A 25252-nucleotide genomic window follows, 5' to 3' on the forward strand; every position below is an offset into this window, starting at 1 on the left:
TCAAGTCGTTAACAAAATATGAAGGGTGAGTGAAACAGGTTGGCTTTTTAGTAGTGGCTACTAGCAAAAGAATCCATTGTATGCAACACACACCACCTACAGAATACCAAAAATTGAGCAGAACTACAGTCAGGGACAATACAGTGGCAAATTTGCTGGAATGAGATCGACTGAAATTAGCACCACAGATGTGATGTTTGCTCTGTGGGTGTTGATGGAGAAGCAGAGAAAGGCCAGAAAGAGTTGCATTGCGTCTTTGTGGACCTGGAGAAAGCATATGACAGGGTGACAGAGGAGCTGTGGTATTGTATGAGGAAGTCAGGAGTGGCAGAGAAGTACATAAGAGTGGTACAGGATATGTGTGAGGGAAGTGTGACCATGGTGAGGTCTGCAGTAGGAGTGACAGAGGTGGGATTACATCAGGGATCAGCTCTGAGACCTTTCTTATTTGCAATGGTGATGGAGAGGTTGACAGACGAGATTAGACAGGAGTCCCCATGGACTGTGATGTTTGCTGATGGCATTGTGATCTGTAGCGAGAGTAGGGAGCAGGTTCAGGAGACCTTGGAGACGTGGAGATCTGCTCTAAAGAGGAAAGGAATGAAGATCAGTAGGAACAACAGAGAATACATGTGTGTGAATGAGAGGGAGGTGAGTGGAATGGTGAAGATGCAAGGAGTAGAGTTGGTGAAGGTGGATGAGTTTAAATACTTGGTATCAACAGTACAGAGTAATGGGGATTGTGGAAGAGAGGTGAAAAAGTGTAGGCAGGATAGAGAAGAATGTCAGTACTGGACGGTAGTGAGACCAGCTATGTTATATGGGCTGGAGACGGTGGCACTGACCAGAAAGCAGGAGACAGAGCTGGAGGTGACAGAGTTAAAGATGCTAAGATTTGCATTGGGTGTGACGAGGATGGACAGGATTAGAAATGAGGACATTAGAGGGTCAGCTCAGGTTGGATGGTTGGGAGACAAAGTCAGAGAGGCGAGATTGTGTCGATTTGGACATGTACAAAGGAGAGATGAGGGGTATATTGGGAGAAGGGTGCTAAGGATAGAGCTGCCAGGTAAGAGGAGTAGAGGAAGGCCTAAGCGAAGATTTATGGATGTGGTGAGAGAGGACATGCAGGTGATGGATGTAACAGAACAAGATGCAGAGGACAGAAAGATATGGAAGATGATCCGCTGTGGCAAACCCTAACAGGAGCAGCCAAAAGAAGATGATTTAAAAAAAAAGGAAAAAAAGCCGATTATTGCTCCAAATTAAATTTATAACACTCAAGTTTTATTTTCTGACAAACAAATCATTCTGAACTATCACCATGCAACTCCAATTCTTAAAACACTAGTCTGGGTTTTCAGAAGTTTAAGTCCTCCTTTGCAAACAAAGTCAAATATGGCACAGCTCCCCTGAAGCCCTCTCTTTGACATAACTTTCTAGTAAGTACCCTCTTAAAAAAATGAAACAAAAAATCCAAAGCACCTCAAGTTTACTTACATTAGACAGCATCCGGTGCAAGACTCCTACGGCCTGACTCTGCCTTTCTGACAACCACAAAACGAATCCTCATTTCAGACAGGTACTCCATGATTATCATCCCAGATTAATCTGGGCCACAGAGTCGGCGGAAGATTCACCGTTCAACAGGACGATAACCCTGAGCAGGAGTTGCACAAGAAGATTAGGGACAACTCTGCTAATGTCCCTGACTGGCCTGGCCAGTGCCTAGACTTCAACCCAATGAAACATCTCTATAGAGCAGGGGTCCTCAGTCACAGTCCTGGAGGGCCGCAGTGGCTGCAAGTTTTTGTTCTAACCCCGTTGCTTAATTAGAAAGCAATTCTTGTCAATAATTTAATTTCATGGCTTGTTAGTTGCTTTAACTCCACCATATCAGGTCATTCTCATGTCCTCGATTTTCTTCCCCTTTCTAAGGAGATCATCCAAATGATCTGAAGGCTAAAATGGAGGAGTAATTCTCAGTTCTTTACTTCTTTCTCTTCACTTTCCTTCCAAGTAGGCGGAGTGGTGGCTCTGAGGCTAAGGATCTGCGCTGGTATCCCGAAGGTTGCCGGTTCAAATCCCCGTCACTGCCAAAAAGGCCACTGCTCTGCTGGGCCCTTGAGCAAGGCCCTTAACCTGAAATTGCTCCAGGGGCGCTGTACAATGGCTGACCCTGCGCTCTGACCCCAAGGGGTATGCGAAAACTACCAAATTCCTAATACAAGAAATTGTATAAGGCGAAGAAAAAAAAAAAAGTATTTAATTAAACCCAATAGTGCATAATAAATACACAAAGGCGTAAATGGGAACAAGCTAAATGGAGAAATGCTGGCCTTTTTTGTCATTTGCATGTTATTGCTAATTAAGAGCCATTAAAAACCAAGACTACAGCTGTTTAAGACTAAAATAAGCAATAAGGGTTCAAAATCTTAACAAGCGAGACAACTAAAGTGAAGCAGAAGTATTACTTGAGCAATAAGAGCTTCTTATTAAGCAATTGGGTTGGAACAAAAACCTGCAGCCACTGTGGCCCTCCAGGACCGTGATTGAGGACCCCTGCTATAGAGAGACCAGAAAATAGCAGCTGTCCACTGAAGGTCTCCATCCAAACTGATAGAGCTTGAGAGGATCTGAAAAGAAGGAAGGAAGCAAAATGCCAGATCCAGGTGGGTGAAGCTTTTTATGTCAGACCCATGAAGACTCCGGGAGCAGGAATCGCTGCCAGCAGGGCTTCAATCTGATATTTCAGGTTTTTATTTTTAATATATTTGCAAAAATTTCAAAATTAAAATCCTGTTTCCGCTTTGTGGGATGTGGGTGTGGAATGGGGGTGTTAATTTTGTACAAGACAAACATAAAATATGCATAAAGTCGAGGGGTCTGAATACTAGAAGGCACAGCATTTACTGCTGGGAGATGGGCTTCCAAGTGAAAGTGGGTTTCAGAGGAAGAAAGTGAAGTGAACAGACGGTGTCAGCCGGGGCGGCTGCTGTTTAACACATCACTGTCACAAATGTCACCATTTTCCACCGCACAGCAGATTACAGATTAACAATTCATTTCCTAACTCCTAGCAAATACCACTTTGTTTTACACTGGACAACATTTTTGTCCAATAACCATATCTCAACATAAGATCCTAAATTTTACAATTTTTCAAAAAGTTGTCACATAAAAATCTTGTGCAGATTTTGTGTAAAAAAAAAAAAAAAAAAAAGGTCACACAGCTGGTATTTTTATTTCTGCAGAGATACATCCATGCAGCTGAACACCGAGGATCCCACCACCAGTATAAGCAATTCAATCAAGGATTTGCCATTAGTCAGCATTTTAATGGAGATTTACAAACGAGATCAAAAGGTGTGTATCATACAATATAAAACAAACCCCTTATACAGTACATCAATAGCACTGAGGGCAAAAAGGCTGTCCTTGGTTCAACACACAGACAAATACTCTCATCTCACTACTTGCTCAAGTGTCAAGAGTAAGGCTTCGAGGAGGAAGAGGAGGAGGACAATGGTATCTGTACTCACTTGTCGGCGCTGGTCCCAGTGAGAGCAATCCTAGCTTGCCACTCATTGGTTCAAAAACAGGGAGTCACGCAGGAAAAGCCGACAACAGTTTGGGGTGTCACTCAAATGTAACCAGAAGAAATACAATTCATGGATCTGAAGTTGTACTACACCGCACAAGCAATTCTCAATCCAGGGAGAGAAACTCAGAAAACAAACAAGCAGGCAAACAAATAGAGGGAAAAAAATTGCCAGTTTTGCAATGGTTGTAATTTAAATTACAAATGCATGCAGGAAGGATGTCAAGAGAATACTTTTTGAGTAAAAGAAATAAAACAATAAATAAAAAGTGGGGAGGGGGTCATTGTAGAAGGGATTACCTGATGGGAGGAGACACGGAGACAAAAATACAAAAAGATGGGACAAAATGGAAGATTCCTTCTTTTGGATGAAACTGCTCTGCATAGCACGAGAGAGAGAGGAAAAAAAAAAAGTGCAGGCGTCGTCGTCTTGTTACCTTCCAAAATATACCAAAGTTTAACGTGTTCTGCTCACACACACAGGGTCATCTGCACACGCCCGACCACATAGTGATTTCTAGCATCACAAGACTCGATGGAACATTTTGTAGTTTGTTCAAGTACACCAATTCACTTTTTATTCCCATTTCATTTTTTTTTTTTATTATTATTATTGTTTTTGAGTAAAAGGGGACCAACTTACATTACTAGATTTCAATTTTAAATAAAAGTGCGATCATTTAGAACATTCACTCCCAACACCTCCTCACTTCGAAATCTTCATTTCTGAAAACAGATTATCTGTACTGAAGCAACAAGTGCAAGTTCTATAGCCAGGTGAATCAAAGCACCATGGACTAGTGCTGTAGTTGTAAGAGGCAAAGCTGAATGAGGAGGTCCAAAAAAACAACAAAAAAAAAAAAGCTCAGGTTGTGTGTGGGGGGGTTAACTTTTCGCTCCTAGTGATTTGTTTAGAAACGAAGGATGGGTTATAAATGAGAAAAGGGTCTCAGCTGCTCCAGTTGTACTTCTAATGAAATTCTTTCTTCAAGAACATCCTGCAATTAGGCAAAAAAAAAAAGAGAGATAAGAAAAGCAGCGAGTCATAAAATGAGTGTTAATAAGAGCACATGTTGGACAATTGTACTGGTGATGGGCACGTCACCCTGTCCAGGGCCTGATTACCTACCGCCTTGTGCCCGTTACTGCTGGGAAAGAACTGGATTAACGAATTAGGAAATGGATGCATGGACGGATTCACAAAAAAAACTGCAAGTGTGAATTTTTTTTCTTTTTTTAATTATACCAAAGATCAAGAAGTCACCCGACTATTTTATTAAGTTTACAAATGACTAAAAAAATGCAAAAGTAATTTAAATGAGCACATCGCCCTCTGAATTCCTATCAAATTTTCACCCTTACAAAAGGTTTTTGCTCTGTGTCATTATAAACTGAACATGGATAGAGTGCTGCAGAAAGCATAAAACAAACTTATAAAGAATACACTACCTGGCAACAAGTCGATCCATTTTTCAAATTCAGCTCAGGGTTGCTGGGAGCTGCAGACCATCCTAGCAATATATGGCACAAGGAAGAAAGAAACCCTGGACAAGGCACTAGTCTATGACACGGTGGAATGACGTGCAATTGGACATACGGCAAATACGAGTTTCAGAGTCGGATCATCCACTTGTACGCACCTATGAACTTAGAACTGCGAGTCAGACATTTCACAGGAGGCAAAGCTAAAAAGTTCTTAATAGCTGTGACGTAATGCTGACCCTCTCACCTTAGTCAATTGTATAAAATGAAAAAATAGAATAGTCAGAAATGCTATTTTTGTAGTCAAATTGTATTTCTTGTGACGTGACACACTTATTAGAATTAGTCTTTACTTACACTAAAAAATAAAGTTTTTATCTTTAATCGTTTATTTTTTGCAGATCAAGTAAAAAAAAAAAAAAAAATCAACAGCGACCTTGTCTTTCTCCCAATAGTAGGAACAAAAAGTCAAACCGGGGAAGTGAAACTGCACAAGTCGGAGCTACAAATACTCCAACAGCACGTGAAAGTAGCATAAAGCATCTTCTGGGGGACAATTATCTTAGTAAGAATTGCTTTGAAACGTGGAAATAGAACTAAAAAAAGAAGGAAAAAAAACACTAAAATAAAAACCCTTGAGAAACACATTGTGAAAATGTGCGAACTCGAAACTGAAACCCAGTCGAGGAAGACTACGAGATGGCTGCACTAACAACTGCAGCAGTAAGTTTAAGTGCATTACGGAGGCTCTAGAATTGGCTCATCATCCTGAAATGTGTAGTTATGCCTGCTGAGTTTGTGTGCGCGCTCACACTATACGGTGTGCCACCACTGGATTGGCATTATATCTGTGGTGCAGTCCAGTTTCTTATACTTTTAGCTGGGATAAACTCAACTGGACAGAAACCAATGAAGTATTAAAAAAAAAAAAGTTCCTTAATGAAGAAGAAACTTGTAAATTTCAAAATAAAAACCTAAACTGTGCACCAAAATCCACATGTGCAAAATAAAAAACAGCTGTGCTGTACTGTACGGATCTTACTTGTGCCGAGTCCATCACCGAGATTGGAAACTTTTCAACTACAAAATCGTATCCACGAGATGTCCGATTCAGTGAAAAATGTTTTGTTTTTCTTTTCTTTGGTATTCTTCACACGCGTTATTTCAAGTATGTTTTGAGCTGAAAATTGTCAGGTCTTCCTTGTTCTTAATGTTAGTTGAGGTTGAAGCAAACTGAAAATCAAGTTTTTGCTCTCATTCAGTATTTCTTTCATTCTCTCTCCCCTAGAAAACAGCCAGGAACGTGTAATTAGAAAGTTCGAAGGATGCCTTTTTTTTTTTTTTATTGTCCAGAAAAAAGATTGTTTAAATTTTTTTTTTTTTTTACATAAATATGTACGGTCAGGTTGCTCCATCCATGGTTTTGTTCAGGTAACAGGTTAAAAAAAAAAAAGATGATGATCTTGGGAGGAAAAGTGCAAGTGAAAACTACGAGGAACAAGATGAGGAGCTTCACTCTTGCTACCTAGCAGTGTGTTTTTAAAATTTTCATTTGGAAGACCCCACCACCCCTCAAACATGGGGACGCTCTCTCATACACATGGGAAGAGGTCCCGCCAGAGAGACCTCACAGTGGAACAGTGTATCGAGTGTGTTAGCCGACTTCTGTGAGTCATTCCAATGTGAGACACCTTCAGACGGTTATAAAAGGAAAACCCCTACTAAGTGACTACTTCTGGTAATGTAATAATTATAGTTTAAACAATTATAGGAGTCATTTATACTTTTTTCTGAAGTAGTCATTTTTCCTCCCCCATTTTAAACCTTAATTTTTCAAAAAATGGATTTGAAAAAGCAATTCTATTGCCAGTGTTGGATTCAGAACCCTCAAATCTGTAAGGAACACCTGCAATTTTTGACAGGAGCAAAAATTTGCCCCACCATCCACCAACACATGAACTGTGACCTTTTCATGAAGGAGTGAATTGCATGATACAATGATCCTCCCGTTAGGTGTATAACTAGCACATTTTTCTAAGGGGTAAAACAAAATTCAAAAAGGAATGGTGGGAACTCATAAATAAAGCCAGATTTGGATGCAAGTGTTTTCCCAGTAAGCATCTACCAGCCAAGAGATCTTTACTGCTCAAAGAAAATTTGTGGTGTCAACATGTGGTCTTACTGCCCCCCTAAGGTGAGGGATGGGGGTTCATTTGTATGACAGACTAAAGTTTGGCAATCCCAGCTGGCTGCTGGGAATGCAGAACATCACTTCACAGTTAATGAGTGGGCCAGCGCTCAAACACGAGGCTGAAATAGACTGGTTAAATGTTATCAGATGAATGTCTGGATCTGAGAAAGACCCTCAATGAGGAGTTGTCTGGAGTCTTAGCATACCGAGCTGTTAAGATGTTGTGCGAGTATTTAAAGTGACTTTATAGTTGTAATGACATTTTGTAATTGTGTTAGCTGTGTAGTGCTGAATGAGTAACAACTATTGACTCTGCACTCCATATTGGAGATTTGAGGATAAAGATGGAAAGTCCAGGAGGAGTTTGAACAGAACAGAGAGCCTGATCTGAGTTGTTACTCAACTCCACCACGATTTTACTTTAGAAACGTTATGTTCAGATTACCTTCAAATTTCAAACCAATTGTTCAGTGTTAAACCAACATGTGTATAGTGAGTGCTAAGTGTCATATGGAGACAAGTCCTTACTTTTAATTGCTGTTGTAATTCACTGTTAAGTCTGGCCAGAACTGTATTCGTTTCCTTGTTCCTCCTGATTGAAGCCTGAATTGATTTCTTATCTTTACCAACAGATCTGCAAATTAAAGAAAACTTAGTTTAACAACATGATTTAGAGCTCAGATAAAGGCACTTCATAGAAATGTTTTGTTTTTTTTAAATTCTGCTGTTCCACTTTGTCACGTTCAAGGAAAATTTTGTTTTTGTTATTTTTAATTAGCAAATCATTGAGAAGAACTTGTGCAATTGTTGATGATAAATTAAAATTTTCCTGTGTGCTGACCTAAATTTTTAAGTTCAGTGGATTTTAATTTATAAAGTATGCCCCTTTTTACTCCATCACAGGTTTGCACTTTCAAAGTAGTAGCAGTAGAAGTAGCAATGCTATGGTCTCATGTGCATGTGTGCCATGTATGTGCCCTGCACGGACTGGCACCACCTCCACATCTCCTGTACTACGCCACCTGTTCTTGGGATAGCCAGCTACTCCTCTGATATCCTGGACTTGCTTAGGTGTGTTCAGGATTGTTACAACTTCATATGTATACCATTAAGGCGCTGGAAAGCAGACATTTACTTTAAAACTTTCCACTAATAAATGGAAATTTTTACTTTTGAATCAATAACAAATGGAAGATAGGATGGTATTAATGCCACAGCTAACAAAGACTTTGGAGTTAAAAAGCATACACAAATCTTCAACGTCGTTTCACAAGATTGCAAAGATGAAGCTATTCAAAATTTTTTTGGTTTACACTGGGCATAAAATGCAGTCAATGTCAGTTTTTGTAAGATCCAGCACTATACTGAAATTAAATGCCAAAAATGAAAAGTGAAAAGCTGCTCCACAGAAGCATTTAGTGACAGATAAAATGTCTTTGTAATCACACTGGTCAGTAGTGATAACTGTACCTTGGAATTGAAGGCTGTGTAGACAGAATTGCTGCCACGACATTTGATTTCTGAGATGGTTCTTCTGTATCGGGTCGTAACTCATCTTCCGATTTCAATCTTCTGCGGACAGGCTTTGGTGGAGGAGCGAGAGGTGTTGAGCCTTTGACCTGTTACCAAGTGGTTTCAGATGAAGAACAAAGTGCCTCATCATTCTTTAGGGGATGAAGAATGGAGGCCACATACACACACAAGCAGCTAAATAATCAAAATAATGAATGGCAGATCAAGGCATTTCTTAGAAGTGCAGACAGCAGATATTATGTATCATCTGGAAAGATGTCACGATAATCCAAAAAGACACTCGGCACTCCTGAAATGTGTGTGACATTGTGTTTGAGTGGTAGGTCACATTAAATGTTTAAAGCTGGCCAATGAAACACACACTTTATATACAGTGCCTTCAGACTCAGTCATTTCTTTTGACACATTGCTGTGTTACAGCCTTGTACTAACATCATTTATATTACTTTTTCCCCTAATGAAGCAATACTCAAAACACCAAAATGACAAAGCAAAAAGAAGATTTTAGACAATTTTGCAGATGAATTAAAAATGTCAAACTGAAATATCCCATTGATACAAGTATTCAGGACCCTTTAACTCATTACTTCATTAGGCCCCTTCAGCTGCGATTCCAGCTTAGAGTCTTCCTGGGTCTGACATGACCAGCTTCACACACACAAGGATTTGGGGTTTGTCTGCCATACGTCTCTGCAGATCCTCTCAAGCTCTGTCGGTGTACAGGTATTTCAAGTTAGGGCTCAACAACATTCTCAGAGTTGTACCAAAGATGAACCTTTGGCCCAGACTGAGTGCTAAGCGCTCTGAGCAGGTTTTCATTGAGGGTATCTCTGTACTTTGCCCTAAGTATCTATCTATCTATCTATCTATTCAGATTTCCCTCAAATCCTGTCTACTGTCCCAGTATCTGCTGCTGACAAACAACCCCACAGCATGCTACTGCCACCACCATGCTTCACCCCTCGAATGGTATTGTGTAGGTAATGGGGGTGGTCTGGTTTACTCCAGATGTGATATTTTGAACTGAGGCCAAACATTTCACTCTTGGTTTCATCAATCTAGAGAATCCTGTTTACTGTAGTCTGAGTCCTTTTGGTGCCTTTTGCAAACTCCAAGCGGGTTTCCATATGTCATCTGGCTTCCCTTCCATAAAGCTCAGATCAGTGGAGTGTTGCAGTAGTGGTTGTCTTTCTAGAAGTCTCTGCCATCTCCACAGATGTTCTCTGGAGCTCGACTTTGGTCACATCCCTTACCAAAGCCAATCTTCCCCAACTGCTCAGTCTGGCAGGGCAGCCAGCGCTAGGAAGAGTCATGGTTGTTCCAAAACTTCTTCCATTTAAGAATTACGGATACTACTATGCTCTTTGGAACCTTCAGTGCTGCAGGAATGTTTTGGTAGCCTTCACCTGAATTGTGCCTTAATACAAACCTGTCTTAAGTTCTGCAGGTAATTCCTTCCATTTTATGGCTTGGTTTCTGTCCAAGTTTGGGACCTTCTATAGACAGACGTGTGCCTTTCTGAAAATCATGTGCAGTCAACTAAACAAATCACAGATGTACAAACAAATCACCAAGGATTCATTAATAGAATGGGATGCACGTAAGGCTGGATGTCAAGTGTCACAGCAAAAGGTCTGAGTATTTGTGTCACTCATAGTTCAGTTTATTTTCTTAAAAATCTGCATCAACTCCTAAAATCGCTCATTGTCTTTACCATTCTGGGGTACTGATTGTTGTTGGATAAGAGGAAAAAAAAAATCTAAAATCATTTTATCACAAGGCTGCAACATAACAAAACATGTTTTTAAAGAAAACAAAAAAACCCAAGGGGTCTGGGTAGTTTCTGAAGGTGCTGTGCTGTTCATCCTCTACCTTCTTTGGTCAATATCAGGCTGTGTTTTAACACTAGAATTACCAGAGTCTAAGAAAAAACTCGTAGCTCTCACCTTAAAACCGTTCTCACCTCTCTTTTGTCTTCTAAATGTGCCAATTAAGACGAGCAGCAAACAGCCGGCTATTCCATCCCCCACATCGGAAATCGTTCACTAAGTTTTCCCAGCTCATGCCTTGTTTGATTATCTGGGAGTGACTGGAGTTTTAGAGTCGAAATAATAGATCGTTATTTGGAACACACGCATTTCATGTGTGTTCCGTTTCTACAGTAATCTGTGTAAACACTTTGTTAAAACAGAAACTTTTTCATATTTTAGTAATAAATGTTACAAAATGTAACATTGGCATAAACTATAGAATGTGTGAATCCTGACGGCCAAACATCAAATAAACACTTTCACAAAAGGTTCAAGGATGTCACAACACCTTCCGTGGCGTAACGCTGAGATTTGCTGACTCAGAGCACGACAGCCCTGCCGCGCTGGGGAGGAAGTGTTTTTTTTTTTTCTTTGTAGCCTCAAACGGACATAAAATTTATAAATTGGTATGCACTGTAAATTGTTAAGTTTAAAATGTCGATCGCGGTTATTTCTGTTGATTAATTCATGCTTTTTTACTTAAGAGTCAGAACAGGAGCTTATTCAGCTTCTGATCTGACTCTAAGTAACAGCGCCAGTATAAATTCACACCCAATCTGATGCTGTTCGTTTTCAAATAATATTACATTACTTCGACAATGTTTTCTGATTGGTACTATTCACGTCATAAAAATGATTTCTTCAAAACGTCACATATATTTGTTTTGAGATAATGAATAGAGATGCAAATTACAGGTGCTTGTTCAGTGTAATAGGAACCATAGCACAGAGAGGTGTGTACACTGCAACAAGTACACATGTCGTAACTGTAGGAAGGGCGCTCCATGGGTGAGCTATAGCGCATCTTTATGTGAAAACAGCAGTGTCACATGGCGAGTGTCTGATGATTGCATATGGCGCTGAAGTTACTGCTCTTTACTATGCTTTCCTCTGCATGTCCTGGAGTACAAAAGAAACAGCATACAGCAACATGTGGGGACTGGCAAGATTGGGGGGGTGGGGGTGGGGGGGGGGACACGCGGTCGTATGTATTGTGATAAACTGCAGAGCTATTGCGCATCTTTATGTGAAAACAGCAGTGTCAGATGGGGTAGGGAAGGATCCTGAACGCGACAGAGAATGGAAAGTGAATAAAAACAAAAACAAAGCTAACCTTTACAAATATCATAAATTACACCGGCTGTTACAGACTGAAATGAAATGTATCTTTTTATTCTAAAATAGTAAAAATAAAAGCAGTTCACTTCTCAAAAGGGAGTCGTGCAGGATCAAACTCGTGACCTTTTGATTCCCAGTTAGCAACCGATACTGTTGCACCACGGGGCCGTCGTAGTAAATGAGTGTCAATGTCACACACTAAAGGCAGCTTTTTTTTTTTTTTTCAGCAGTTATATTTTTGAATAAAAGCACACTTGTTCTGTTATATTTGTACCTTTCGTGAAAGTGTTTCTTTGATATTTGGACTTCAGGCTTCATGCATTATATAGTTTATGCCTACATTTTGTCATTTACTACTAGAATATGAAAAACGTTTCCGTTTTAAAAATGTGTTTACACAGATTACTGCAGAAACGGAACACACATGTAATGCATGTGTTCCAAATAACAATCTATTATTTCCACCCTAAAACTCCACTTCACTCCCAGATTATGAATCAAGGCATGAGCTGGGAGAAGTTCGTACACATTCTAAGTCAGTGGGGGGGGTGGAATAGTTGGCTGTTTGCAGCTTGTCTTTATCTGCACATTTAGAAGACAAAAGACGATGGCAGAGAAGTGCAAGCGGATTTAAAAAAGCGATTTAAGGTGGGACGGATCTACGAGTTTTTTTGTAGGCTCTGAAATTTCCTCCGGGGATTAAAAAAAGTCTGCCTAACCTACATTAACATGCTGCAGACAATGTGAACAACCTTCAGAGTTAAGAGGATCCCCAGACAGCCTTATTATCAAAAACTGACAGCACAGTCATTATTGGGAGAACACAAACAGGGAAGGAAAAGTTCATTTATTTGTCTTTCAGTGTAATATTATCTGATGTGAATCTATTATACATGAGTGCAAAGCCATTAAGAACTGCAATATAAGGATGTTAAATAAAAAGAAGTGTTAAGTATAAACTGTTGACCTAACACGACAAAAAATATGTCAAGCTTATTAATTATTTACAATAACCTATTAACATACTCTCCGTACACTACCTTCAAAAAGTATTGTGATAAAGAAATGTGCATCTTTCTAAAAGTTTTCATGTCACCAAGAAACAAAAGTAAAAATTAACAGGATCATAAATATACTTAATTTCTATGCAGATAAATCACCAAACAAAAACATTTACTAAAATATCAATACATACGGAGTTGGTTGAAGCTGGTGTTTTATCATCTAGCCAGGCATCACCTTTACCAGCTCTCAGGTTTGTTCCTGGTTCTGTGGGTTTCTCTGTCTGCATAGATTGAAGAAACATAAAAAAAGCTGCTTAGGGCAATATCCAAAAAGGAGGGATGTAGACAAAAACACTACGCCATTCGTACATAGATAAGCACATTTTATTTTAATGAAAAATGCAAGGAGAGGAGTTTGATTGTTGAGTATTTGGTTGAGTTATGGCCAAATGTTTGTGCTGTGACTCAACAGCAAGTAAATGTTCTTTATAATTTCATGAAGCCAGCTATTCACTCCACTTTTACTAACAAGTTCATATATCACCTTAATTTCTCACTTAGTATTACCTTTATTCAAGCCTTAACCATATTTTTGAATAAGAGTTCAGATGATCTCAACTAGCTGTTTGTCCCCCTTTTCTTCAGTTCATTCAGGCTGGATGTGTGCCTTCTCCCAACTACAATGTTAAGCTGTTTCCACGGATGTTCAATAGGATTCAGATCAGGACTCATAGCGGTCCCATATTTTACTTTCCTCCATTCTTGCTGCTTTTTGGGATCTTTTTCAGGTCTCTACCCTGCTGCAGGACCTATGACCTGCAACTAAGGCTCAGAAAGTACAGCCCAGTGTCAGTAAATTGTTAGTCATCCGAATTTATTGTGCCGTGAACAGATTCAGGGAGGCAACTAAGCACTCTCAGATCATCACTGAGCTTCCTCCATGTTTCAATGGGATGGTGGTCTTATCTTTTAATTTTTTTAATTGTGAACACAGAATTGGTTAGAATTCCCACAAAGATCTTGCTTTGTTTCATCTGCCCAAAAGACATTTTCTTGGAAGGCCTGAGTTTTGTCAACATATACTGTGGTAAACTCCAGAGCCTGTTTGTGTTGCTCTCTTAGAAGATCTAGGTCTTCTACCATGGAGCTCATTTTCATCAAGACAGCGACAGATGGTACGACATGAAACTGTTACACCTAGTGCTTGAAGTGCATCTTGGACTCGTTTTTAATCCCCCTGACCACCCAAACCTGGATTTTTTTTTTCTCCACCATATCAGCAATCTTTTTTTTGAATGTCGGGTCAATCTTCTTTATGTGGCCATGTTAGGTAGGCCGGCTGCAGTCGCATAGGCTATAAGTTTTGAACATATTGGAAACAATGGTCAAAGGAACATGAAGCTCTTTGGAGATCATCTGTTCTCCATTTCACTGACCATGCTTGGATGCTACTGTCAGTCTTGCCTCCCCAGACAACTCTCTGCTTTTTCATCTTTCTATGCTAAGTGGGACTCAAAACAGTTGAATGAGATCTTTTCTCTAATTAAACTAGCTGAACGAGTGCCTATAAGATTGAAGGCACCTGTCCTAACCATTAAAAGACATTACTCAGCTTGAAGTTTCACTACAAGGCAATTATTTCATATTTATAAATGCTTTGCACAATTTTGTCATTGCCAATTCGAAATGTCTGTATGGAATTAGAAAGAACTGAGTTATGTTCAAGGCTCTTTTTTATTTTTGTCCATTGCAAACCAAAGAAATGTATGGATGCAAAAGCTTTTTTATATTACCTAAATAAAATTTTAAGAGTACCGATATTTTTGGTCATGTCTGTAACATAGTATATCCAGAACTTGTATGACAATTTTAGGTTACAGAAAATGCTTCTCCACAAACCTGAATGACCTCTGTTGCTTTTTCACTTTCATCATTGGACTGTTCAACTGCAAATGCTTCAAAGTGGCTAAAATCAGCAAAATTTGGTTGCTCGGGTATTTGCTGAGGGGAGGTGCTAGAGTGAGCAGCTATACTTTCGCCATCAAGTGAGCGATGTGTATGGGGTCCTGAAACCTGAAATGGTGAAGTTTAAAAAAAACTTTAATAGTGCTGGAGCTTCCAAGCATTGATACCTTATGAACAAAAAAAATAAATAAATTTTACCTGAGCTTGTTGTGGTCTTGGAGGCACTGCAGGAGGATAGGTAACTCCACCACTTTGTGGCTGGCCTAATGAGAAATGGACAGGAGTCAATCATAGACATAACACCAATCTATTGTATTGTGCACACACACACCATGACAATTAAAGTTAATAATCACTTCAAAGGAATATCTGAGGACACTGATAGGACACCCATCCCACACATACTTCATATATAAAAACACTGACTCGAACCTCGTCTGACTTGCTTGTATGGAATGTTTCTTGATTTTAAATAAAATGTTAAAAAACAGTACCTACTTCCTTCTTATACTTCACATTAAGGTTTCATCACATTTTTGTTAAGAGAAAAAAAAACACCTTACCAAATAAAAATGCACACGTTAAAATGTGTTTAATAACTAGCATTAAAGAAACAATAATATATTCAGCTAGGGATGCACCGATACCGAAACGGGTATCTGGTATCGGCCTCGATACCACATTTTCTAAAGTACTCGTACCCGTTAAAAGTCCCCCGATACCGGGGACCGATACCACGGTCTGAGAAATGTCTATGTTTGAGCGGCGTGTAAGGGGTTAATCACAGACGCCGAGTGCCCGCCCCCAGGCCCCGGCTGCAGCTCAGAGCGGGGAGAAGGCGAGGCGAGAGATGTCAGCCGTGTGGAACTATTTCAAAGTGAATGAAGACGACAAAACAAAGGCGGACTGCAAATTGTGCTCAGCAAAATTGTCCAGAGGAGGCTCAAAAGGTAGCGCATTTAACACAAGTAATTTAATCAAGCACCTAAAATCCCAACACGACAACGAGTACAAAGAGTTTACCCACACTTCTAAACCAACACAACCCACGCTGCAGCAAACTCTTGCAAGACGAGAGAAAATGTCCAGAGACAATCCACGTGCTGTGAAAATAACACAGGCAATTATCGAGTACATTGCATTGAGTGACTAGCCACTCTCGGAGGTAAAAAATGTGGGATTCCTGCATCTCCTCCATGTTCTGGAGCCCAGATATGATGTCCCAAGCCGCTGCTACATGACTGACATGGAGCTGCCTAAACTACACGACTCCGTGAAAAAACATATCCACAGCCTACTGCAAGCCTCCTCTGCGTTTAGTTTCACCACGGATTTGGACAAGCAGTGTTAGCCCCGTGTCGCTAATTAGCCTAACCTCCCAGTGGACAGACGAGAGTTTCTTGTTTTTTTTTGTTAAATTATATGACTAAAGCTGTTACCTGTAAATTTAAATCATGTTTTTATTAAGTACTCGGTATCGGCAAGTACTCGGTATCGGCGAGTACTGAAATGCAAGTACTCGTACTCGTTTTCCAAAAAAGTGGTATCGGTGCATCCCTATATTCAGCACTATATGCTTAGCACTATATGCTTAAAATAATAAAGCACAAAAGCCATCTAAAGGCCATGTCATTGTACTATATACACTGTATATACACTTGACAAACTTATTTTGACCCGGGACCCTAATAATAGCATACTGACTCTTGTCTCTTATTGGCATAAATAGAACAGAAGCCAGTTGTGTGCTTCACTGCTGGAAGAAATTACTACTAATTGTGTGGTGTGCAGTTCATGTGCTGTGCAAACTGATAAGCAGAGTGATACTGAAGTAATATAAAAACTCTTGCACAATATGTGTCGGGGTGGTAAACCTTTGATTTAAGTACCTATCAATCCATGTATATTTGTTGCTCTGCACAATAAAAAGAGGTCACAATATTTTATTAATCATTCATTTTCAGACAGAGAAATAAAGGTGAGAGATTTTAGTAAGTAGCTGAATGTTTCAGTTTGTACAAAAAGCCCATTACCTGCACTTATTGCAGTAAAGTTTCGATTCATGTCTAATGATGAGGAGCGTGAATGTGAGGCATGAGGTCTTGGTGGGGGTGGGGGTGGAGCAACACCTTTCAGTCCCTCTGGCGAGGTCCCTGAATGTGACCTAAAACAAAATATTTTTATTCAAATAAAGGCATCTTGATAGGATAAAATAACAGAACAATAAAAGTCAACAGGTTATACGATTGTGTGATAACACAAATGAAAAAAAGCTATGCCAGAAAAAAACATGAATTTTCAGCTCTAACTATTGTGTAGGGGATAAAGCATTAAAAGTAATGTGCGTTACGTAGATTACTTTTTGAAGTAACCCAATGTAATACTTTATTGAACTAAAAACACATTTGTTACTGTAGAAGCTTATTCCCGCTGCATCAAACTTCTGTGTTTCACAGATGTTTTGCCTTTGTTTCGTAAAAGCATTGCCAGCTAGTGAAGAAGAGGATAAGCACGGGCATAGCGTGCAATCAAGTGAAAAGAACTGAACAAAACTGTTAAATATACATTTAATCCTGCATGTGCTGAAGGATGAATTTAATCGGCTAAAGTTTAGGGTCATACAAAAGAAAAAGTAAAGCAAAAGCTATGCGCTGTTTATAACATATTCCATTTAATAGTAAATGCATAAAATATTTTGTTACTTTCTTCTGTAAGTACAGAGTAATGTAATAATTTACATTAATATAAATTTTATTATATGTATCAATATTAAATGTGTATCATAATCAGCTACTTAAAACAATTGTCAATGGAGTTCTAATTTTTATTGAGTCAAATAATTTTATAACAACATTTTAACAAATGAGGGGAACAAAATTAAAAAAAAAAAAAAAAAAAAAAAAAAAAAAAAACACCCTACCTTTGTCTTGTTATTCCACTGCTAATCTGCTCAGGATCAGAGGTAAAAGAGTCTGAACTACTGTAGCCATCTGACAACACATATTTAAATGAGTAAGAACAAAATTAATCACACATTTTTTTTTTTTTTTCAGTGTTGCATATTAGAACATAACTTGACTATCAAGCAGATCAATGCTACTTTTTCCTTACAGCTATTCAGTCTGCGTCTCGTCACAACAAATTAAAATGGGTTTGATTTTGTCTTAATTTGTAGGGGTGGGCTTGTGTGCATCTGAAAGTGCAATGCATACAATACAGCAACAAGGAATGCTAATGTTTTTGCCCTGGCAAATAGAATAAAATGTCTAATGTTTTTATTTATTTATTTATTTATTTTTTTTACTTACCACAACAGTATGGGGAAAAACAGACAGGGAATAAAAAAGTGAAAGAACTTGCCGTACTTGTAAAGTCTTCTCTTGGGCACCAGCACCTTTAACCATATACAGACTGGGTACCCAAACTCAGTAAGATAGCAAAACCTGCAGTGATGCCACCATACTGGTTCTACAAGGTAAAGCATGCATCATCCTCATGCGATAGTTGGGTTTATCCGTTTGTTATACTTCTAGTACAAATTAGAGAAGTTACTTTTTCAAGTATGCGGACAACATACATTTTTAGTTGGACCTTTTTTTGAGGACAGAAACACCTTATTTAGCTGTGTGTTTTTTTTTTTTGTTTTGATCCCCTATAGGTAAGGCAAACTATGCACACAATTATTCAGGGAAGTCTGAACCAACACAGGAATTCCCAGAGAAAGAAAAAGTACTTTTTTTTCCTTTAAAAGCTTTCTCACTTTTGTAAGCCTTCCATAAATGTAAAAATAGACACATAGCCATGGAACACCTTTCCTCTGCCACAAATTCTTTATTTATGCAAGCATTTTAGATACAGAGAGTGTACGATTATATTTTTCAGCCCTAAAATATCTTTCGTATTACTAGTTACACAGTTTAAAATATTTATAAAAAAAAAAAGCAACTTGACATCCTTCACCAGACAATCCAGTTCAGGGTCAAAGGGAGTCCGCACCTAGCGTATAATTCTGAATCCTGTACTTACCTACTGTGTTTCCAGATACAAATTTCACTGAAGTTGCCAGTTTACTTTCTTCGGGAAGCTCAGGTGGTTTGGTTATTAAAGGACTTATTGGATGGGTGTGATCTGTAAAATAAACAGATTGATTATATACTCCCTGATCCTTCCCAACTTCTTCAAAGTGAAAAGTATTTTGACTTCAGAATTATTATTATTACTTCAAGGCACATTTCAAAAATACAGTACACAGAAAATAAACCCACTTAATCTAATTCAGGGTGGGAGTAGGGGGTATGTGTGAGTGGGGGAAGGAACAACATGCAAGACCAGAAACAGCCTGTTAACTGCAGGCCCACTCATATACACATTACAGTGATCCCTCGCTATATCGCGCTTCGCCTTTCGCGGCTTCACTCTATCGCGGATTTTATATGTAAGCATATTTAAATATATATCGCGGATTTTTTGCTGGTTCGCGGATTTCTGAGGACAATGGGTCTTTTAATTTCTGGTACATGCTTCCTCAGTTGGTTTGCCCAGTTGATTTCATACAAGGGACGCTATTGGCAGATGGCTGAGAAGCTACCCAACTTACTTTTCTTTCTCTCTCTTGCGCTGACTTTCTCTGATCCTGACGTAGGGGGTGTGAGCAGGGGGGCTGTTCGCACACCTAGACGATACGGACGCTCGTCTAAAAATGCTGAAAGATTATCTTCACGTTGCGACCTTCTGTGTGCAGCTGCTTCCTGAAGTGACATGCTGCACGGTGCTTCGCATACTTAAAAGCTCAAAGGGCACGTATTGATTTTTGACTTTGTTTTTCTCTCTCTCTCTCTCTCCCTGCTCCTGACGGAGGGGGTGTGAGCTGCCGCCTTCAACAGCTTTGTACCAGCGGTGCTTCGCATACTTAAAAGCCAAACAGCCCTATTGATTTGTTTGCTTTCCTCTCTGTTTCCTTTGAAGAGGAAGATGTTTGCATTCTTTTAATTGTGAGACAGAACTGTCATCTCTGTCTCGTCATGGAGCACAGTTTAAACTTTTGAAAAAGAGACAAATGTTTGTTTGCAGTGTTTGAATAACGTTCCTGATCTCTCTACAACCTCCTGTGTTTCTGCGCAAATCTGTGACCCAAGCATGACAATATAAAAATAACCATATAAACATATGGTTTCTACTTCGCGGATTTTCTTATTTCGCGGGTGGCTCTGGAACGCAACCCCCGCGATGGAGGAGGGATTACTGTACTTCTAATCGCACATTTGTAATCATTGATTAAATTTCTAGGTTCTGCTATTTATAAATGTAAAGCTAAAATACAGTGAAACAAATGGAGATTTATTCGATGATTAACACTAATGTTTATGTACCCATTTTAGCTTTGTAACATTAAATATGGTACAAATCATAAATAGTTTAGCTGGGCAATAGCAGATTTGAAGTGGAGAAACTTGCTGACTGTAACAAGTAAGAAGAAACAAAGCTAAAAAAACATTAAAGATCAAAATAATGGTGTAATTGGGGCAGATTTATGATCATTCCACATTTTCCAGTATTGTTTTAAAATCTAGCATTTTAAATATGAAACTGTTGTTTTTAATATTAAGGCTGTTTTTCACAAGCATTTAATGCTGTCATTTACATTAAGATACTTGTGCACATCTATTACTTAATATTAGGGGGGAAAAGCACATTTCCCAGAGTGGTGTAAATATACAGCAAATAGGTAAGAAATACAAAAGTGTAAAGAAAGCCTGAAAACTTAGATTGCCCCTCCACATTCTGGCTAATTTCCAAGTTTCAAAAAGCATGCATTCTCATTGTTGGTTGTATTTTTCTAACACTGCCATAAAGCTGGAAATAATTTTACCACACAGTTTCCGCAGTATCTTTTTCCTTTAAAGGATACTTGTGCTCTTCTCTTTTCAGAACAACTAACAGGGGTGGAGTTTAAGTGATGAATGCAAATGAGGTATCTGGAAGATATCCATAACAGGAAAGCACAGATAAAGAGGAAATAAGTCATGTGTCTGGATCTACTAGGCACAAAATGAAAATACAACCAACAACATGTATATAAGTAAATCTTCAGCAACTGGAAAACATGTGTACCCATTCTTTCCATTCTATTTAATAATCTTAAAACTCCGTAGCTATAGCTAGTAGTGTATGGATTGGATATCAATACTCCAACGTGATTAACAGCCACAATAAGTTATTTTAATATATTTTTTGGAAAATAAGAAAACATATCTAGAACTGAACTGCATACATGATAATGGCACACCAGAAACGTAAATCACAGTGGCACAAGAGAAAGTGGTCTCATGACAAAACACATCCCCATGTTCTGAATGGACCTATTTAGGCCCAGACCCATGGGCTCAAAAGATAAGGGGAATCTCATGAAAAGTACACGTCATCTCTAAAGCAGAACTCTGGTGCAGTGGTATAAATGTTAGGCCTCCTTCTCTAGTTGTCTCTTCTACATTATTTAGACTGGCTGATACATCTTGGCCCAAATAGATTGATGGGAATAGGATATTAAAAAAAAGGTAATATTGATGACTATAACTTTATTATTTGTATGCAATGGTCTGGACTGGCTACGGTAGCCATACTTGAACCCGAGACTATTGGTAGTCATGTACCAAGATAAGCCAGGGAATAAGGAAACTGAAGAAGCAAGGGTTGTTGCAAACATAGTTTCTTTATCCACACAACAAACACTGGTTTAAGTGCTAAAGTGCAGTGCTTCCTGATTAAATACGTCAAATATTTACTAGACAGTATCCCATAGAAGCTGAAAACAACAATAATTAAATTACACCATAAATAGTTCAAATTCAGCTTGGAAAGGTAAACTTTCACATGTTCCCTTTTCTGTTTCTTTCCCTGGTCCTCATTAAGATCAATGGGTGTCTCATGTACGTAGCCCACCATATCCATCAATACTCGAAGACCTGAAATCATTTCAAAGATGCTACCATATGGAGGCCCCACCTTGCTCCTGTGTCATTTCTCAACCTCTTGCCAGCTCTGTCTTTTCAGCTATCAGCAGACAAGAGAGAGCCACCAACCTCCTGGAGCTCCTCCAGCCCTCCATCCTGCTCCCTGCAATTTGCTCAGCAGTTCGGTGCTGCTCGACTCGTCCAACACCATTTACCCTTCCTACACCCCAGCGATTGCTTTTGGTTTCATTTCCTCTCTGCACTTACCCTGCTCCCTTTTAACATCAATGCTGCTCTCGGCCTGCAATCATTAATTAAAACCGGCACATGCATGCTCCATACTTGCACATGCTACAATGGGGCAGGCACCACTAAATTTTAAACAATTGAAACCAATTAAAAACATTAAACAATTAAAACCATTAGTATCTTTCCTGCACTTTCTTCATCTAAACTGGCACCACCACGGACCTCTCTCACCACATTACAGGTCTATGGAAACATTCAGTACATCTGTCATGTTGTACATCTGAAAAACCTAGTAACACTTTGTTTGGCTGTAGCAAAGACAGTCTCAGTTTTTGCAAACTAGTGGCCATGATCAATTTTGGTGAAGTTTTTTTTTATGCAAACGCACCAAAAAACTGCAATCCAAAGTATTTTACTGTTTTTACATAAGCCAGTGGAATTTACTTAAAAAATGAATTCAAGAATTATGTTGTAAGTGCCAGGGACTTAAAAACAGAGTATCCCAAAACTAACCCAAGTACCATTTCACTTATTAGGAAATCTGGTTCTACAGCCAATGTGTGTAGAAAGGAGCCCAGTTTTATCTAGCTGGTGTTTTACAATATCCCTCAAGAGCTTTCAGCACCACAGAAGACTCATTCCACATCATTCCATTGCTAAATTCTAGTATGCCTGGACCTTTCCCATTTTTGTATTCTTGCCTGTTATCCAACTAGCATCACACCTGAATCAAACTCAGGTGAGCTGAGGGCCCAAATGGAGGTGCCAAGTATTACAGCACTAAGTGTGAGTCACTACCATTAGATGGTAATCAGCAAAACATCAAGCCAAGGCCTGACTCCAGCAGCCAGTCACATTATGGCTATTCCAGGTAAGGTTCTCTTGTTGTTTATTTAGCACTATCAAGAGACTTGCATTTTTTAATTGTTCTTTTACTGGCTTTTCATTTTTACAAATTTCCCCATGGGTAGCAAGATCAGGAGCAGACATCTCTAGAAACCACAGTACTGTGAAGATACCTGAAGCACACAAGCCTCTCTATAACACCAAGGTCACACAACTGTGTTTCACTACTAACATATTCCTATATATAGTATTAAAAAAAACAAACAAAAAAAAACTTTTCGGAGCATTCTACATTTTAAGAGACACTGGTTTCAGAACTGGAAAATGTAGCACATAATATCTCTGTAGTGGGAAACTTCAATAGTCATGTGAGGAAAGACAGCAAGTACCTGGAGAGGTGTGATCTCAAAGAACAGCCCGTCTAATCTGAATTCAAAACCTTAAGAGAGTGCATCCCATAAAAATGAGGTTCCAGGCTCACTACTGTGTGTCATTTGCCGAGCACACTGATGAACTCCAAGTCTGCATCTAGGTCTTCTCTGCTGTTTGGTATTTTCATAGAATATCAAGGCACAATTGAGGCTTGGTGACAGTCTGAGAATGTAAGGGTTTCATCTTTGCTATTTGGCGATGTTGTTTTTCCTCTTGGCCTCACACTGTGATCTTCAGCAGCCAGCTGAGATGCAAATGGGATATGAATGAGCACCTTCAAATTTCAGGTCATGGTACCGTGGAGATTTGCTAATGATCGTGTGCCCGATTAATAAATCGCAGCAGTAGTCACAGTTTTAAAGACTAAGAGGATATAATGGAAGTCTTCAGATAAAGCGTTTGGTGTCCTCATTGGTGTACATCAATCCATTCGAATCTCTGCAAGTGTTAAGAAGTAACTGACAAACTTAGATTACAAACTGAAATATGGTTCCTGTCTGTGACAGAGAAAAGGGCTTAGTATTACAGAAGGACTTCATTGTTCTTTTTCTTCTCTCTGCATCAAGAGGAGCCAGTTGAGGTGGCTTGGGTGTGCGGAAGAAAAGTACTTTCTACAGGGATGAGGTTTAACCACCACTAATGACTATGAAAATACCCAATGCATGCTGTAGGGATTATATTGTAGGGAGGCAGCATACAGAAGAAGGACGCCTGGACAAATTGGTGAGGAAGGCAGGCTCTATTGTAGGCATGGAGCTAGATAGTTTGACATCTGTGGTGGAGCGACGGGCGCTGAGCAGACTCCTGTCTCCTGACTCCACTGCATCCACTGAACAGGATCATCTCCAGACAGAGGAGCAGCTTCAGAGACAGACTGCTGTCACCGTCCTGCTCCACTGACAGACTGAGGAGATCATTCATCCCCCACACTATGCGACTCTTCAGTTCCACCGGGGGGGTAAATGGTAACATTATACAAAGTTATTGACTGTTATACCTGCCTCGCACTCTCCACCTTGCATTTTTTAACTTGCACTGCATTTTTATCACTCTTTAATATTGTTTTTATCAGTATGCTGCTGCTGGAGTATGTGAATTTCCCCTTAGATAGATAGATACTTTATTAATCCCCATCGGTAAATTATGTTTAAATGCAAGAGACTGAAGATTGGACAAGGTATTGTTAAGTGAATATGTAGGTTCTCTTAACCCTTCATATAATGATTTCTCCCACTGTATAAAAACAAGTCAGAATTTTATAAAACGTCCATGTTTTTATTCCCACTATTTCATACTTGAAACATTTTTTCAAAGAACAAAGTTGCTGTGCCATAGATGACAAAAATCTATCTTAACGGTAAATTCCAAGAATATAAAAACATTCACGAAATCAAAAGTTATCACTGAAATGTTAAAAACAAAAGATATTTAATAAAAAAACATTTTAAGATATTTACAAATGAAAAATGCCCATCCGTTCTCTGAACATGATCAATAAATAAAGAGTAATAGTGAGCACAAGTCTATTTTTACAGTTTTAAAGTCAAAAGCAAAACTCAATCCTGGATAAGGCAAAAAAATATATATATGTTGAAAGGCACAGTCATGAACATATGCCCTTACGTATTTAGACTCCGGCAATGACTGTGACTTGCGTATGTTTAGAATATAGCATTATAAGGTGCCACATGAGAAGCTGGGCATCAAAATAAAAGGAGGAACTGCAAGCGAAGTGGTAAGTGCAAAATTGGCTCAGACTCAGGAAGCAGAGGGTTATGGTTTGATGAACCCTATCAGAATTGGCTGAGGTTAAGATATAAGATATATAGATGATACCAAACTAGGTGCAT

The 25252-nt window shown here is 39.1% G+C and overlaps 1 protein-coding gene and 1 long non-coding RNA gene across 4 annotated transcripts in view; one reads left to right on the top strand and one right to left on the bottom strand.

Annotated features, from left to right (window-relative positions):
* Positions 1–3205: 3205 nt before the first annotated feature.
* Positions 3206–25252, bottom strand: part of reps1 (RALBP1 associated Eps domain containing 1) — a 103584-nt gene continuing 81537 nt past the window's right edge. For all 3 annotated transcript variants that reach the window (XM_028820931.2, XM_028820932.2, XM_028820930.2), the window contains 9 exons: positions 18952–19053; positions 17846–17915; positions 16959–17089; positions 15124–15188; positions 14860–15033; positions 13152–13241; positions 8745–8893; positions 7803–7908; positions 3206–4599 (listed from right to left, as the gene is read on the bottom strand). In XM_028820931.2, the coding sequence (XP_028676764.1) occupies positions 4531–4599; positions 7803–7908; positions 8745–8893; positions 13152–13241; positions 14860–15033; positions 15124–15188; positions 16959–17089; positions 17846–17915; positions 18952–19053 (956 nt within the window). In that variant the 3' untranslated portion in view covers positions 3206–4530. The remainder of the gene's footprint in view (positions 4600–7802; positions 7909–8744; positions 8894–13151; positions 13242–14859; positions 15034–15123; positions 15189–16958; positions 17090–17845; positions 17916–18951; positions 19054–25252) is intronic.
* On the top strand, positions 6461–7107 carry LOC127525942 (uncharacterized). The gene is made up of 2 exons (XR_007933550.1): positions 6461–6521; positions 6939–7107. It is a non-coding gene; the product is annotated as an uncharacterized LOC127525942 (long non-coding RNA).

This window comes from Erpetoichthys calabaricus, chromosome 15 (genome assembly GCF_900747795.2).
Source record: "Erpetoichthys calabaricus chromosome 15, fErpCal1.3, whole genome shotgun sequence".
In the NCBI taxonomy this organism is placed as follows: Eukaryota; Metazoa; Chordata; class Cladistia; order Polypteriformes; family Polypteridae; genus Erpetoichthys; species Erpetoichthys calabaricus.